This window comes from Cyrtonyx montezumae, unplaced genomic scaffold (genome assembly GCF_038088225.1).
Source record: "Cyrtonyx montezumae isolate F1298 unplaced genomic scaffold, pur_monq_1.0 scaffold_7, whole genome shotgun sequence".
In the NCBI taxonomy this organism is placed as follows: domain Eukaryota; kingdom Metazoa; phylum Chordata; class Aves; order Galliformes; family Odontophoridae; genus Cyrtonyx; species Cyrtonyx montezumae.
In genome coordinates this window covers 22,944,747-22,960,881 of record NW_027072078.1, presented here as the reverse complement: position 1 = coordinate 22,960,881, position 16,135 = coordinate 22,944,747, and the positions used below count along the sequence as shown (strand labels likewise).

Genomic DNA, 16,135 nt, shown 5'->3' with positions numbered 1-16,135 from the left:
TATAAATAGGAGAGATTCTTAAAATTTCCAAAATAAAAGATAAAAATGATGACAGGAACAAATTCTGAGATTCCAGACATAAAGAGAAAAAAACTTTCCTATCTTTATTGCCAAATGCTCATTGACAAAAGTTTAAAGAACATGCAAACATGAGCTTCTCTCCCAATACCGTGATACTGAAGGTAATACAATTTTACCTCATGTTAAGATGCTGAGAACCTACAACAAGTTCTGAGCTCAAAGTCCAGGTGAAAATGCTTCAGTGAACTACAGGATGACAAAGTGCAACTTACAGCCTAAATCTCCCAACTGCTGGAAAGGATGATACATTCACAAAGGTTGCATGGGTCCCTTCTGCTAGATGGGCTCCTCTCAGAGCCATCAATTCTTCCTTCATACATTTCACAGAGGACAGGAAGACTACTGCCAAGTATTATACTTGAGGCTACTCTTGAATAGAGAAGAAAGATTAAAAGAGTACACAGCCCATTTGCAAACAGCACAGTCAACCATTCTGCCCCATATTTCCTGCTGAATTGAGAAAGTGCCTTCCAAAAATAGCCAATAGTTTTGCTGAAAGGCTCAAAACAAACAGTACTTCTAAAGGAATATCTTACATATTTTACATAATAGCCATCTCAGAAGGGAAAAAAAAGGATGTGTACAGTGTTTCAGTGTGAATTCTGTGTTGAACAAAAAGACATCATTCTTTGCTTAACACAAGGCTTAAATTCACCATGAAGGAAATCACTGAAGTCAAAGCCTTTGGGCTCAAGCTGGGATGGAGATATCGCTCTGAAGGAAACCATTTTTATCCTAAATTCAAGTTGAAAGAGGATACGTTGTCAGCTTGTTTAAGCCTCAAATTGTACTTGCCTCAAGAAGGAAAGTTCAATCTCATTCAGCTTTCATCAGAAAAATCTAGTACATTTTTAAGTGCTTGGATTGTGGGGAACTCAGGTACTGGATGCTGAATTCTACTTAAGGGATTTTTTTTGTTTTTACTTTTAATCCTGGTCCTTAATCCCTAGACATATGGTTTACCATTCTTGTTAGACACTCCATATATCAACTTTAAAGGGAAATGACATAACAATAACACCAGTATCATGCCATAACCACTGATGCCTTCTCCCCAGTTAATGGTAGCTTTCCATGCAAGCTAGAAATTCACATCCGTGTGTAGCTCAGTGACACTCTGCCCCTTCAAGACAGAGGTGAAACACCAAGCACTCCATAAAGGAGGAGTTGTCAGAGTTGTCACAAGGAAAGTGACACCAGTATGAATGGGACAAAGTAAGCAATCAATGCCTTTTTTTTTTTTTTCCATCTGAGAGCCAAGAGTTGCATTGTTTGTATTAGGATAACAACAGCCAGAGGGCCTAGAAATTATGTTAGCTTATTAAGTAAGTGCTTTATGTTTTGTTTTCCTTTCCTCCTCAAAGGGAAAAAGACTTTTTTTTTCTTGTATAAAACGAGAAAAACACGACTTCAGATCAGCCAATTCCCTACAAGACACAGCTATGCTCTCGATTCTTATCACCACTGCTAAATCCACCGTCACCATCAGGGATGAAACAAGGAAGAGAGCTACACGTCCTGTTTGGAGCACCTGGGGAATGAACCTGCACGTTAGGCACAGGGAAGGGCCCGGCAGCGACGCTTGGCTCTAGCTGCACCAGCAAGCACTCCATCAGCAGGCCCGGAGCTCGGCCTGCATCACCCACCTTAAGATCAGCTCAAAATATGGTTGCCACCTGGCGGCTAGCAGGGAAGGGACGCGGTATCCGTGAGGGACCCGGGGCGCAGCAGACAGCGGCGGGCAGCTCTGCCATCACCGCCGGCAGCCGCCGCAGGGAAAGCCGCGCTCCGCTAAGCGCGGGGAGGGAAAGCGGGAGCTGCAGCAGCCGGCCCCGCGCAGCCACCCGCCGATGCCGAGGCGCGGACTCCCAGCCCCGGCCAGAGAGCCCAGGACAGCGGCAGGGTTAGGCCCGACGCGGCCGGGCTCCGCCGTGACCCCGCGGGCGTTTTGTAACACCGTCGGGGCCGCGGCCAGCGCGGCACCCACCCCCAAACCTCCCGGATTAAATCTGGTGCTAAAGATAACCGCAGGGAACACGAGCACAGCTCTGATCCGCTCACCCTCCGCCCTCGGACGCGCACCCGTCCTTATTCAGTCAATGTCACCCCCGCCGCAGCCCCGGGAGCACGAAGCCCTCCTGCCCGCACCGCAGCGAGCCCCCGCTCCGACGGCTCCGCTCGAGACCGAGCAGCACCGCACCGCATCGCGCCTCCGGGAGACGACACGGAAGCGGCCCCCGTCCCCTCTGCTCGGTGCACCCCGAGGTTACGTCCGCAACGCTACAGAACGCGGCAGTGCTCCCTAAGCACCCATCCAGCTCTGCATCTCCTCTGCCAATGCCCGCATCGCCTCTCCTCGGTCCTCGCCCTCAGCCCGGGCCGCGAGCGATGGCAACCCGGCCCCGCGCATCCCCACCTCCGCACCCTTACCTTCTCCTGCGCCCGGGTGAGCTTCTTCTGGACGTTGCTGGCGATCTTGCCGGCCGTCACTCCCTTGCTGCCCAGCTCGGCCATCTTGCCTGCTCTTTTAACGGGCGGCTGCGAGCTCCGGGCCGGCGGGAAGGGGGGGAAAACCCGGCGGGAGACAATAGCCACGGCCGCCGCCGCCCGCTCCGCGGCGCCGCCTTTTAAAGGGACAGAGCGCCGCGTCGCCTTAAAGGGGCCGCGCCGCCCCGGGAGGGGGCAGCAGCGGCGCTGCCCGCAGGAGCTTTCCTTAACGGCGACGCTGCGGAGGGCCGCGCGGTAACGAAGCGATCTTAGGTGATGGTCTTTTTCCTCCTGCTTTAAGAGACTTGTACCACTAATCCAGTCATACGCATTAATTTATAACACTGCGTTAATACTTTCCAAGTGATTCCTGGACCTAAAGTGAGAAATTTACATTCTTGGGGACAAGAGTTGCAATGAATCAAGGCCCTGATTTAAAAGTGAGCTGAAACGACAGCAGATATCGATGCTAAGCAGAAGGTGCCGCACACCTACTAGAAGAAACCAACCAGGGCTGCATGGAGCACTTTGCACACTTAACTTCCCTGGAACTCCCAGTACCTCACCCTGCATGGTATCCTTCTGTAGCTGTGACCAAACAGCTTTTTAGCATTGTCACACCTGGCCCAGGTGTGCCCCAATCTCCTGTCTGCCCTTGTCCCCTGCCGTGGGGTCCTGACTGCACGGCACACACCGCAGCCATATCACAGCCTTCCCCCAGCCAGGCCTCCACCTTGCTCTCCTATATGCACCTGCTGTGCAAATACATTTTGTGAATCTGCTCCTTTACAACACAGGATGAACTTCTGCTTCCTGAAATACTGCAATTCTAATACTCAGCCCCAAAGTTTCTTCCAGTTACTCACAATAGGGCTTGCTCCAGCTCCTTCCCAGCCTGCTTCTATACACTGGACCCACTGTTTGTGAGTTGGGATCTGCTATATGAATACAGCATCCACCATCAGCCAGACCAACACTTGAGAGACAGTTCAGATATTGAAAGACTTTGTATTTAATTTGCCTTTAAGATGAAGACCTGCATCTCTTACACTTAATTTAATTGAAAAAATGTAGTAAAACCGACCTGTGTTTCGAGATGATTTTACAGTCTCTTTATTTTGCCAGATGAAAACAGCAGCCTCCAGAATATCGTGCACATAGGGTACTCACTATTGCAATCTAAACTAACAGAAAAACATTGACAGCAATTACTTGAGGGAGCCAGGCCAGAATAATCAACTTACCTTTTATTTATTGTTTCCCATATCTGCTTCAGTACTATTTCTGCTCATTCAAAACTTGAAATAAGGGCCAGAGCCCTTAGAAACTGCAAGTAGAGAGCCCAACAATATCTCTTTGTGAGTCTTCATGATATAGTGCCTCTGCATTTCACACCTCTTACGACAGTGGCATTAAAAATAAAATAAAACCTTAATTCAGAAACTTGCTTAAATCCATGCTGTACTTCATCTATATTAGAAGGTATGCTACTCATAGAATCGTATCACAGAAGGGCTTAGGTTGGAAGGGACCTTAAAGGCCACCCAGTTTCAACTCCCTGCCTTTGCCAGGGCTGCCACCCACCAGCTCAGGCTGCCCAGGGCCTCAGCCAACCTGTCCATAACTGTGTATTTGGTCCAAATGGACCAGTTTTGCCTATAATTTCAGTCTCATTAATTATCTTCATGTTATTTTTCTTGTTTATTATTACTTATAGTTTTGCAGCATCTTGCTACTCAGTATCATCTGGAAACATAACTAATGAGATTTATACTTTGTCTCTTATTCCTCCCAGAACTCTTCAATCAAAGTTTAAGAGAGAAAAATGCACACACCGTTAAGTATTTGCCACATCAAATATAAAATAGCAGATGCTTCAGGGTCAGAACACATTCCTCTGCATCCTACCTCATATATTTGCTTCTCCTGTCTAGCTTCTCTCTTCAGTAAAAGTGTTTTTGAAGGATTTTTGTCTGATTATGTCCTTTCAAGTGAAAAGTGAATGATTCTGCAGCACATAAGCTGAAAAGAGAGTCCATGGAAAACATCAGACAATTGTGAAACAAAGGTGGCCAGACACCCATATTCACCACAATGAAAAATGATGACAAACCACGAACATTTTTAAAGCCAGGATTAACAGCAAGCATCTGTCCCTCTGCATGAGTCATTTCCCAGTTGTTCCTGTGTTTGACTGAATCAGCATTACAGCTGTAAAGCGTTTGCCAGATTCCAGGTGTGGCACATGAGTATTCCCCCAGCATGATCCAGTTGGACATCACATACTATAACAGGCCAAGCAATTGAATTAAATTTATATGAGCCATTTGTAACTAGCTGATATACACTGAAATATTTTATTTTGTGGACAGGAGAGGTTTTCAGCCTCATGTCTATCCACCATTGTCTGATCTCATTTTTACAAATTAGATTCTGCATGAATGGAATTTAAAGGTATGGAACTTAATACATCCAGCTGCTGCTGCAATGAGATTCATTAGGCTTGATGCATGCATAGTTGTCTAATTTTAATTTGAGATCCTAGAACACTTTGTTTCTCCCGACTATAACCAGCCAAACACGTCTAGACTGACCTAAGCTGAAGTCAAATAGGTATCTATAGTCACCTGAGAAATCAGTACTTCCCAATCACCAGTCAAACAGACTAAACATCTAGGAATGTCTCTCATCCCCCTTAGCTACAGAGGGAGATTAGATGAATAGCTTAGATAGCTGAAGTTAAGAATGCCAGGTGGGTTATGAAACCCGCCTGCGGTCCATCTCCCTGGTGACAGTATGACTCACAGTTCACAAGCAAGAAAAGAAGTATGTCAAATACAACATCACAAAAGCACGTATTTACAGGATATATCTAATGTTGTTTTTTACATTGTGTTCTAAATTGATTAGTACTCTAATCGATAATGCCTGTGTTAGGTCTGAGCCCCATAAATGCATTTCACAGCTAAATCACCAAAGACAGATGAGCTGCTCACGTGTTTACAGTTAAGCATATGTTTAAGTGCTTTGTGGGTCAGAGCCTATCATTTTGCAATTTAGACATAATTTAGCCCCTTCATGGCACAAATTGTTACTTATTTTTTATTCCTGTTTTTGCCAAATTTGTCCATCTGGGAGCAGAATATTTTTTGCAACGATTCCTAATATAAATTGGTATAAGATATTATTTTCTAAAGATTGATTTCAGCAATACATCTTTCAGCAACTCTGGCTTGAACCCTTTAATTGCAGCTTGTGCACTTAGAGCTGCAAGCTCTGAGAATAAAAACATATCTGTTTCCCTGTCCCTGTTGGCAACATCTTTAATATAGAATCCAGTTCATTTAAATGAGAGATTTTTGAATTGGCTGTTTAGTGGTCTCTAACATTCATACAACTATACGTAAATATTTCTTGTTTCAGTAATCCCAAGTAAATACAACACATTACAGGTCTCTATATATTATGACCCTTTGTTTATATTCAAAGCTGAGGTTCACATTTTAAACTACCCCAAAGTCAGGCTGCTTGGAGCCACAGTCTTGTTTTTGCTCCAACTCTGGCCATAACACTATAAGTCAGATGGCCTAACTCAATGCCAGCACCACTCCCTTGCTTTATGATGCCAGTTGAGGGATTTATTTAAAATGCTATATCAAAGCCCTTGAAAACAAGAAATAACACAAAATGTATTATGTAGCAAAATCTCATCAAGTTTAAGGCAACCTTGCTTTAAACAACTTTTTCACTGCCTTCTTTCTGTTTGCAATTGTGAGCTTTTCTGGGATAACATTCAGAAAGAGCTAGTCAAGGTAACTTCTATCTTTGCATTTAACTTGATAAGAACATTTGCCAATGGTAATTTGGACATCAGTTACACCATTTCTTAGTTTGTCCTAGCATTCCTTTCTGACTGACTGTATTCTTATGCAAACTCTTCCTTTATTCTCTTGCAGAAAGGTGTTGGGAAGGATCAGGAAGCTTCTGCCCTAATACAAGATATGACCTTGCTGATTATGCTTTCTGCTCCTCAAAATAAAACCAAGAAGAAACTATTTTGATTTTAAAATGATGTCTAGAAGCTGTTCTCTCCCACCGCTTTCAAACTCACAGCTTGTTGAATCTCTTCACTGTTACAAGGATGAGAAACAGAAGATGATACATAAGCAATTCTTCTTGTATCCAAAACACAAAATGTTATCTACCACTACAGCACAGCAAGAGCTCCAAACTCAGCTCAGCCCCGCCAGTCTAGTTCAGACAGTGCCACTCCTCTCAGAGAGGAAGAAGAAACATACTAAAACTTTGTCCCGTGTCTTGCTGAAGAGACTGTTCCTTATTTGTAAACTTGCTAGAATTCTTGAGAATTACGTGTTTGTGATATATCCTGCTTGGACTTCAGAACTTGTCAGTGAATTTCAAAATTCAAATGTTTCTTTCATCCATGTACCATTTTGATGCTTGATTCAGCTGCATGTAGCCATTTGCTATTTAGTGCGACGGATTTGGCTGCCACAAAGTTCAGTTTAGGCCCTGAATTGGTGACAGATTAGCTACTCACAACACAAATGAGTAAAGAGTGGGAATGATTAGTAAGATTTGCATAAAAACACTACCAAGAAGCTTCTCAAAATTTCTATGTACTCCCAGCCTCCAGGAAAATAAGGGATTTGATACTTAAATATATATTTAGGTTTTCATTGAACAGTAGGAGTTCAGGTGAGTAAATCACATGCTTTTGGAAATTATTCTGAGAATTCTTGAAGCCTTCTGCATTTTAGGAAAACATCTAAGAAATGGAAATTAATTATAAATCACCCCACCTATTCTTGCATGTCTCGGTTTACAACTGTATTAGAATACATTGCCTATCTCATACAATCACAAAAAAGATATCATATCGCCAGCACAAAACACCAGTGAATCACAGAAATACTTTATATGAAACACACCTCCACAGGGCTCGCATTGGTGATAGCTATACTACACAGACCTATGCAATGGTAACACATGACGCAGTTGCACTGTCTTCCTCCCCGCTTCCCTTTACTGACAGCCTCAATTAATTACCTTGGCAACAAAATGGAGCGACTCCTTCACTACAAAAAACTTATGAGAGCTATATCATAAGCATAGGCATATGCCTAGAAAATCAAGAGTGAAGCACTGGCAGTTCTGAGGAGAAACCAGCAGATGATCTCTTTTAACATGAATAATCCTTTGCTATTCCACCCTGAATTCTAACCTGAACTCTAAATACTTTATGCAATTTCTGCCAACATTCAGCTATTTCTAACTTTGGTCAATCAAATTTTCTTTTATTTGTAGATAAGTATTTGATCCATGATTGACAATGAAACAGTATCAACATTTAGATTAAAAATTAAGAGTCTCCTAATTAGCATGGATTTATCTCTCTTCACAAGTGGGTTATCTGACATTTTTAGATGTCATTGAATACTCTGACATCTTGAAGTGGCCCTGCCAAATTTAACAGACAATATTGTGACTCTTAAAGTAAGTATCCTTGATGGCTTAATGAGTCATTGTCTTGTATGAACAGATAGCAGAACTCATCAACATGCTAGAAGAAAGAAACACGTCAAGCTGAATTGCTGTTCTGTTTCAAAACCCTATACTGAGGCAAAGCCACTCTTATCTGATAAACCAACCTAACAAACATCTTAAATGGTGGAAATTTTTCTTACCATATCACTGTGTAAGAGACAGAAATGCACACTATTTATTCTTTTCTATACTGAAAACCAAAGAACAAGTCTGGAAATGTTGTAGTATCTCAACATTTTTACAAGGAATTTTGTAATTGCAACACAGGATGTTACCTAAAAGCCCCTTGGAATGACTCAAATATGTTTTAATACAGAAGAAAACTTTGAAGTCTGAATTAAAAAAGAAAATGAAAACAGAAAATAGGGAGGGGGAATAAAGTCACCATTTCAACATTTTCATATATTTTAAGGCATTCGTGGTAGTTTCTTTCCAGCATGCTTTGATGATAATGGCATTGAATCATAAGCTAAAACAAGACATGAAACACAATACATTTTTCTAGAGGTGAAGAACAATTCAGTCTCTTAACTACAAAAATATGCTGCTTGGAAACTACCAGAGAACCTCTTGCTCTACTGTGCAATACTTCTGGCCCACATAACACTCACTAGACAGCTTAGCCACAGGAGAAAAAGCAAACTGCCCCAGCAGGAATAGTCTTGCACAGTATTACCTTCAGGATGTATATATGCTGTCAGATCTCCTAAGATCATAAATTAATAATAAAAGAATATACCTTCCTAGCATGCTGATGTATTCCAAATTTATCAAGACTTAAAAGGTAAACATTTAGCAATCAAGGCAAGCATTTCTACATTCGCTAGACAGAGCTGCAAATAGGTAGGAGTCAGTAGCAAATCCTACCAGTACTACTATGTCTATTCACAGCCTCATAGTGATGTGTTAATCCAAGAAGTCACACAGTCATTTCCTACTGAAATTCCACATCCGTGTTCTATATAGAAAAGTGCTTTTTTTGTAGTTGTTGTTTTTCACTTTTGAAGTAGTGGAGAGGAAGGTTTGATTTTGCCATTAATGTATTATTTCCTAGGAAGCATATTTAATTGATAATCCTTTTCACAAAATTCACAGCTAGGAAAAATTCATCACTGTAAATACCAAAATTGATACACATAAACGCATGTAATTTTTGGTTTTATACCATAGAGGATGGAGTTTGCACCAAGCGTTTTCTGATGAAGCCAATCAGATCAGTTATGCTTCTTAAGGTGGTAGAAACAAACTAACAAACAATACATTTTCATTGACATGGAAATGTTGAGCAAGATCTTTGGACACAAGTACTAGTCCCCCATTCTCTCACCACTCCAGGTTCCTACCCTACTGTAGGACTGATCATACAGAACATGCTGAAACATTGCTGTCTTTGAAATCTGTTTCACTTGGTCACTTGTTTGCAAGACCACCACAAAAATCAGCAAAGGAAAATATCTTTGAAGAAACAGTTCTTACTCGTTTTTGAAATACCATCTTTTTAGTAATTATTTTGTAAAAAAACATTTAAACACACATCTTTGTCACAGACCCCTGGTCTTGATGCTGAAAATCACTCTTCCAGTCAAGTAGTCCAACATCAGATTTCCAAACTTTAGGTGTAAATAATATATTGACAATCTGTTATTTGGAGGGCAGTTTCACCTGTTGCATTATCTTAAATGTACCTAAAATTAATGAACTTATTTCTTCTACCTTTTTTCTAATACTAAACACTTGCAAATACTAATCATAAAAGAGAACTGTCCTAGGAAGGATTTTCTCCTTTGAGTTGTAGCCAAAACAGTGGGAAAGACTTAGGGCCTTGACGTAATGAATCTGGGAAACAGAAAACTCTTCCACACCATACACTTTTACTAATTTAATTCATCTTGATTTTTACTTGAATCTAGCAAGAGACATATTCCTGCTGCTTATGACAGAAACTGAATAATAAATCACTATTTTCTCTGTCAGCAGACTAAGCATAGTGTGCTATCTGGAATTTTCTCTGGCCAAATATCGAGTAAGATAAATGTGCTCTCTCTCCTTAACCATAGTTTTGCAGGGTGAAGTGCCAACATCAGGTGTAAAATAGATATGAATGCACTTAATACCAAATCAGACACCAATATAATTGTAATAATTACAAGTATTACTCTTACATTCCTCTGATGCCTGTGTCATGACATTAATCTCTACTGCAGTCAGGTTGACCCAATCTCAGAAGATGCAGAAAGTGCATTTCAAAATTCTGAAACTGTTGATGGGGCACTTAAAATCCACAGTCTCACAAACATACAAACATTAAGAGACATTTGCTTTCTTAGAGTAGCATGACTAAATTAGATCTTTCTTGCTTCAACTTAATCTCACGTAGAAAATTAATGGACAAACGTAGCCATTCCCTGCAGTCCCAGCTGATGAGCTGATTAATCTCTTGCATCACGATACGAATTAGAAACCTTTGCCAACAAAGATTAGTGTCTTAAATCTGCATCCAATGGGATTTTTTTGAACCACCTTCAAAATATGACGTTGGATAGAAGTGAAACAAGTGGCTGCCTGCTGTTTCTGGCACTGATGACCTATATACACTGTGAATTTAAGCTGACTAGCAACTGGCAAATGATGACTCCTTGGACAAATTTGGTGCAGAAGGTGTTATTACACACTCTTCATCTGAAAATGACTGGTGTTTGATAAGAGTTATCATTATTATCACACATTTTATCATCTGAGAATTTGAGCAATAACATAGAAGAAGCATCTATAAATGTCATAGTGAAGTACTGGTTTACTTTTCAGTACTATCTTAGAGGAGTTTTTAACCAAGCCACTCAAAGATATGTATTACTAATTCCTCACTTACCTTTTATATTCTCTAATCATCTGGACTTAATGTTTTCTTTTTCAATGCAGGATGAAGTCTTCATAGCATTTGGGAATCTTCTTGCAAATTCAAGGAATCTACATAGAGAGATAAAGACCTTCACAGTTTGAGCTACTGAGAATAAAAGAACCTTGTTCAAATGTGGATTTTCCCATTGTCTACACTTGCCATTGTAAACCAAGGTTAGCACTAATTCAGTTCAAAAAACAAAGAGTTGTAAACCAGTTGCCAAAAGGAATCTGGTTGCTAATGCAAACATGGCTGAAATCTGAAATGACATAACTTAGGAACTTCCTTCAGGAAAGTACGTAAGCATCCTTTATTATTGGTTTCCCTTAAATCCAGGTCAAGGATTTCTCTTCTAGCGTAAGTTATGATCTCTATTGATCATTGTATGTGTTCTACTTCAAGTATATCCTAGATTTTCCGTGTTACAAATCCATTCTGATTTTTTTTTAAAGTCTAGACTAATGTAATTGTGGATGTGTCAGTGCTGACGTATTATACGTTTCTCTATCAGTAATACATTCATCATGCTAGTCAAGTCCTCTATCTACAGTTCCTTGACATTTCCCAGAAACACTTCAAAAATGACCTTTATATTTTGGAATGTTTTGTAATCTCAAGAATATCAACATTTACTGTTGGGAAAGACACCACATGATGATATTTTTCATATCAACTGTAACAGTTGCTTGCTTTTACGTGCTTTTTTTTTCATGACTTGTATTAAACACTTTCATATGAGCCTTGCTTTATCTCTTGTGATACCTTTTCAAATCTGTATTCCAGCATGCACTTCAAACTGTTCAAATTTCCCATAAGTGCCAATATTCAGACAAACTATGAAGATAATGCATATCAAGTCAGTTTGATAATGACGTACATGAACACTTCTTGCTCATGACAATGTCATTTTTCTATTATTTTCAAGTTACTGAGTTTGCTTTATTTGACAGGCTAAGAAGCCCCCAAACACTGTGTAGCCCAGCTGACAAGCAGCAATCTGAATCCAAATCCTTATCTGTATTTTATAGATAAATAAATGTATTCTTCATTTAACACACTCTACACAGATACAATTTTATCAGTTTGCTGTTTATTGCTTCTTAAGAGCAAGTTCTGCACAACTTGTTTTTTGAAAAAATAATTGTTAACCTGAGCAAAGTTAGGTAATTTTGCAGCTCATGTCCTGCAAATGGGAAAGCACACAGGTTTTTGCATAGTTTCAAATTTTTCTGTTCTTACCCTCAAAAATAGAGAAGCAATGCAAGCTTGCTCATCCCTTTCATCCACTGATTTATACACAAGTTCTTGTTTAGGCTGATTTGAAATGTTAAAATGGTACAAGCAGATTTTATCCTAAAACTCAACTGCAGCAAATATTATCTTGGGATTGTTTACCCCTTAGACGCTTCCTTCCAATATCCCTGATTCCAGCTTTCTTTTTATCTCAGCAGGGGGAGCTGCTTGAGTGAGTTTACACTTCAATTCAATTGTTTCCCAACTAGTTAAACACTTGGCAGCAAACAGTATGTTTCATGCACTGCTAAGATTGGTACAACAGCCTTTAAATGTTGTCAAAAGATCCACTGTTTACTACAATGTAGGACTGAAATTTACAATGGAACCTGAAACCAAAATATCCCTCTCAATTATTTCCTGCCCTCTTTACACTTATCTTAACTTGCAGTGTAATCTCTTCAGAGTAGCATTTGTCTTTATTTCCAATTTTGCATGATAACAGGTAAACAGTCAAAGCTTAATGATTAACAAACTCCATTAAAATGAAACTTCAGCAGAAGGAATACAGGACTGCAAAGGGTGGACTTTCTCTAAGAAGGCCTTCATCAAAGTTTGAACATAAACATCTTGCAGAATGTTATGAAGTCCTATTTTACACAAGTATGTGCAAAAACAAACACTATTTGAGTACATCTACACACTTGCATATAGAAAGGCCAAGAGTCTGTGAAAAATGTAACAAAAGCCCTCTATCTTTCGGGAGCTATAGTTAAGTACACGGCTTTTACCCATTTCTACTATTATTTTTACTTAGGTACGTAACCCGCTGTCATTTGCTAAGAAATACTAGAAAAGTAGCACCATCTAGTGGTACGAAGACCACACTGTAGGATTTTCAGATTTTGCTTTGAAGAAAACTGCATAGACTATGAGTGAAACTGAGGTTAAGATGTTTTCAAGGTAGTAGTATGACATACACGTGCTTTTTTTTTCTTTTTTTTTCTTTTTTTTTCCTTTCTTTCTTTTATTTGTATTTTAATTCAGAATGAAAATGAGTATGGGAAATAATCAGGCATCTGCAAGCTCTGTTAAAAATAACCCATTGAAAATATAAAGGTGCAACTGTGTGCACCAATCAGAGGATATTGATTTTGTGTAACATAAATATTTATCTTTAATAATTATATGATAGCTTTTTAAAAAATCTTTATGAACATGTGAAAGTATAACAAGAGATAGATAAAACTCCATTGTAGAAAGTCCTGGGGTTTTTGTACTGGTATAAATAGCATACACATCAGGTGCCCACATCACTCTCTTGCCTTATTCCATTTCTCTTTTCTCCTTCATCATACAATCAAGCAGCCTATAGCTCACCTCTATTGTTCCTTAACTTCAATCTCACACACGCTTCCACAGATGATCTATCTGGCACAGCCCCAAAGCCTTCACTTTGCATGGCTCTCCTATGTGCTTTATTCAATCCCATGTTCAGGAGCACAGCTCTTTCACCTAGATCCCAGCATCCCTCCATTGCCTCCTTCTCTCAAGTTTATAGCTGCCAGGCATGCTACTCTCTGTCTTCACAGCCACATCAGCACTGGGTACTTCAGGAGCTTGTTAATTTCATTCGCCAGTAGCATAAAAGAGGAATTCATTACAGAAACAACAGAGGAATTCTGTGTTTCTTAGAAATCAGTTGCAATGTTTTCATTCATTCAGCTTACTACCTGGAGATACTTGCTTTGGGCAGCACTGTCATTTACTTTAAGAGATAAACACTTACAGGTATCTGAAGAGAATACTTTGTCTCCTCTCTCCATCTTCACACTCTGGATTGTCCACAGCATTTTTTTTTTCCTTTTTTTTTTTTTTTTTTTTTTTTTGAAGATATATTTAATTGCTTGCAGACATCCATGGCTCCTCTCTATCTCCTACCAAATCCAACTGCAACTGGAAAATGAGTAATAAAGCTAGTACAGATTCATGCCCAGAAAAACAAGTTTTAATAAGCCTATAGTCACATAGCCTTCGGATGTGCCAAGGCTGGATATGAAAGCTTCTATTCTGGTCTGCTTAAACCACAGGTAGGCAGAGTAAAATGCATCATAGCTATAACCTGTTCTCCACGCACAGAAGTTTTCTTTAATAACTGGTTAATCCTAGCAGCCACATGACCTGTTCAATTCAAATCCCATAATTCTTAAACAAATAATCAAACTGTATGTAGCATTTCAGATGCAGTCTCACCTATTTTTTCCTAATCTCTACCAAACATGTTCATCTGATACATTCTAGGCCATATTTTTCATTATTTCAACATACAATTTATAGCTATGCCTACATACTTCATTTTCAAATGGGGATATCTCCTCGGATAAATCTTTTTATTCCTTAAAAACACATTTTACTATCAAATTCCATCCCATCTTAATTACTACATTTTGTGTTCTGTTTTTTCTTTATTTCTTCCTCCAGTCTTTTATACCATTTACACTCTACTTTGTGTTAAGCATTCATCATTAATCAGAATATGACATCATAATCAGTCCACATTATTTATGTAACTTCGTCACGAACTTTCTTCCAATATGACAGTAGTTATATTAAAACTCACCTTCAGCTGGGCCACTAGACACCTTTAATTCTCTATTAATTCTCCTCTTTTCTAGCTGAACTTTCCAGTTCTATCAAGGAAGTTAAAATTTCAGGATACTAAAGAAAAATACAATTATAAATAGCAGTAAAATAAGAATCAGAACTTGTAAATTCTGTATAAATACTTTATTATGTATAAAAGACAACTTACATGGATAGATGCTCTATTAACACAAATTACAGGCTTTCACGAAAATACTGAAATCCTTTAAAGAGCATTTTAGAATGCTTCTTTCCTCTTTTACAGTGATGCATTAGTTAGGAACTGGTATCAAGTAGAAAATACTGCAACATAGCAGTGGTTGGTGCTTTTAAAGATGCTATGACAATGCAGAAAGAAGATTCCATAAGGAATCGATATCTGGATTTAGGGCTTGGGGCTTTGGTCCTCAGATCAAAATAAAATGGCAGTTATGAAGACAAATACTCAACTTACTGACTTCTAAACAAACCTTTGCAAAAAACATCCCCTTCCAGATGCCAGTTGGCTCCGGCAAATACTCTCCATTCTACTTCATATTAGAAATAATAATGGGACAGAAAATAAATGAAAATAACATAAATTACTGGAAAAAAAACAAAAAAAACCAACTCAATCCAACATGAGAATGCCAGCTCATTCAAAACAAAAACAAAAAAAAACTTCCAGAGATTATCTGCTTATTCTATAGTACACGTATATACTCAATCCAGTACCAACATTTTAAAGTCATGTAAACATTCAATCTTCCCACAGATCAAATACATTTTGTTGACTATTATTATTCTAAAGGAATATTTTTCTTCTGTCAAGACCTTGAAAATGTACTACAAAAGCACTACAAAAATGTGACTGTAATAGTTAGCCACATGAAATTTCATGTATACTGTTTTAACTAAAGCGTATTATTTCATTCATAACTTACCTTCGCCATTTTATACCCAGATGAGAAAATTGTCATTTTAAATACTGAGTTGAACAACTTTTATCTTTGCACGTCTGAATATTTATGATTATCAGTATGTAAACTACCTCACAAACAACAGTCAAAGCCTGACATGTAAACAGTGAACTACACATTATCGTATAGATAATACCACGTTAGGATAGGCAGGTTTGAGTGTTGCTCAAGGCACAACACAATCCCAAGGTATAAGGTTTCTCTCAAAAAGAGAATGTAAGGTTAGTGTACAGAGACATGAAAATTTGTCTGAAGACTGAAGACT

The 16,135-nt window shown here is 39.1% G+C and overlaps 1 protein-coding gene across 8 annotated transcripts in view; it reads right to left on the bottom strand.

Moving 5' to 3' along the window:
• BIN1 (bridging integrator 1) overlaps positions 1-2,664 on the bottom strand; it is an 85,521-nt gene extending 82,857 nt beyond the window's left edge. For all 8 annotated transcript variants that reach the window (XM_065750510.1, XM_065750514.1, XM_065750516.1 and 5 more), the window contains exon 1: positions 2,512-2,664. In XM_065750510.1, coding sequence (XP_065606582.1) covers positions 2,512-2,595 — 84 coding nt within the window. In that variant the 5' untranslated portion in view covers positions 2,596-2,664. The remainder of the gene's footprint in view (positions 1-2,511) is intronic.
• Between the last annotated feature and the right edge of the window lie 13,471 nt (positions 2,665-16,135).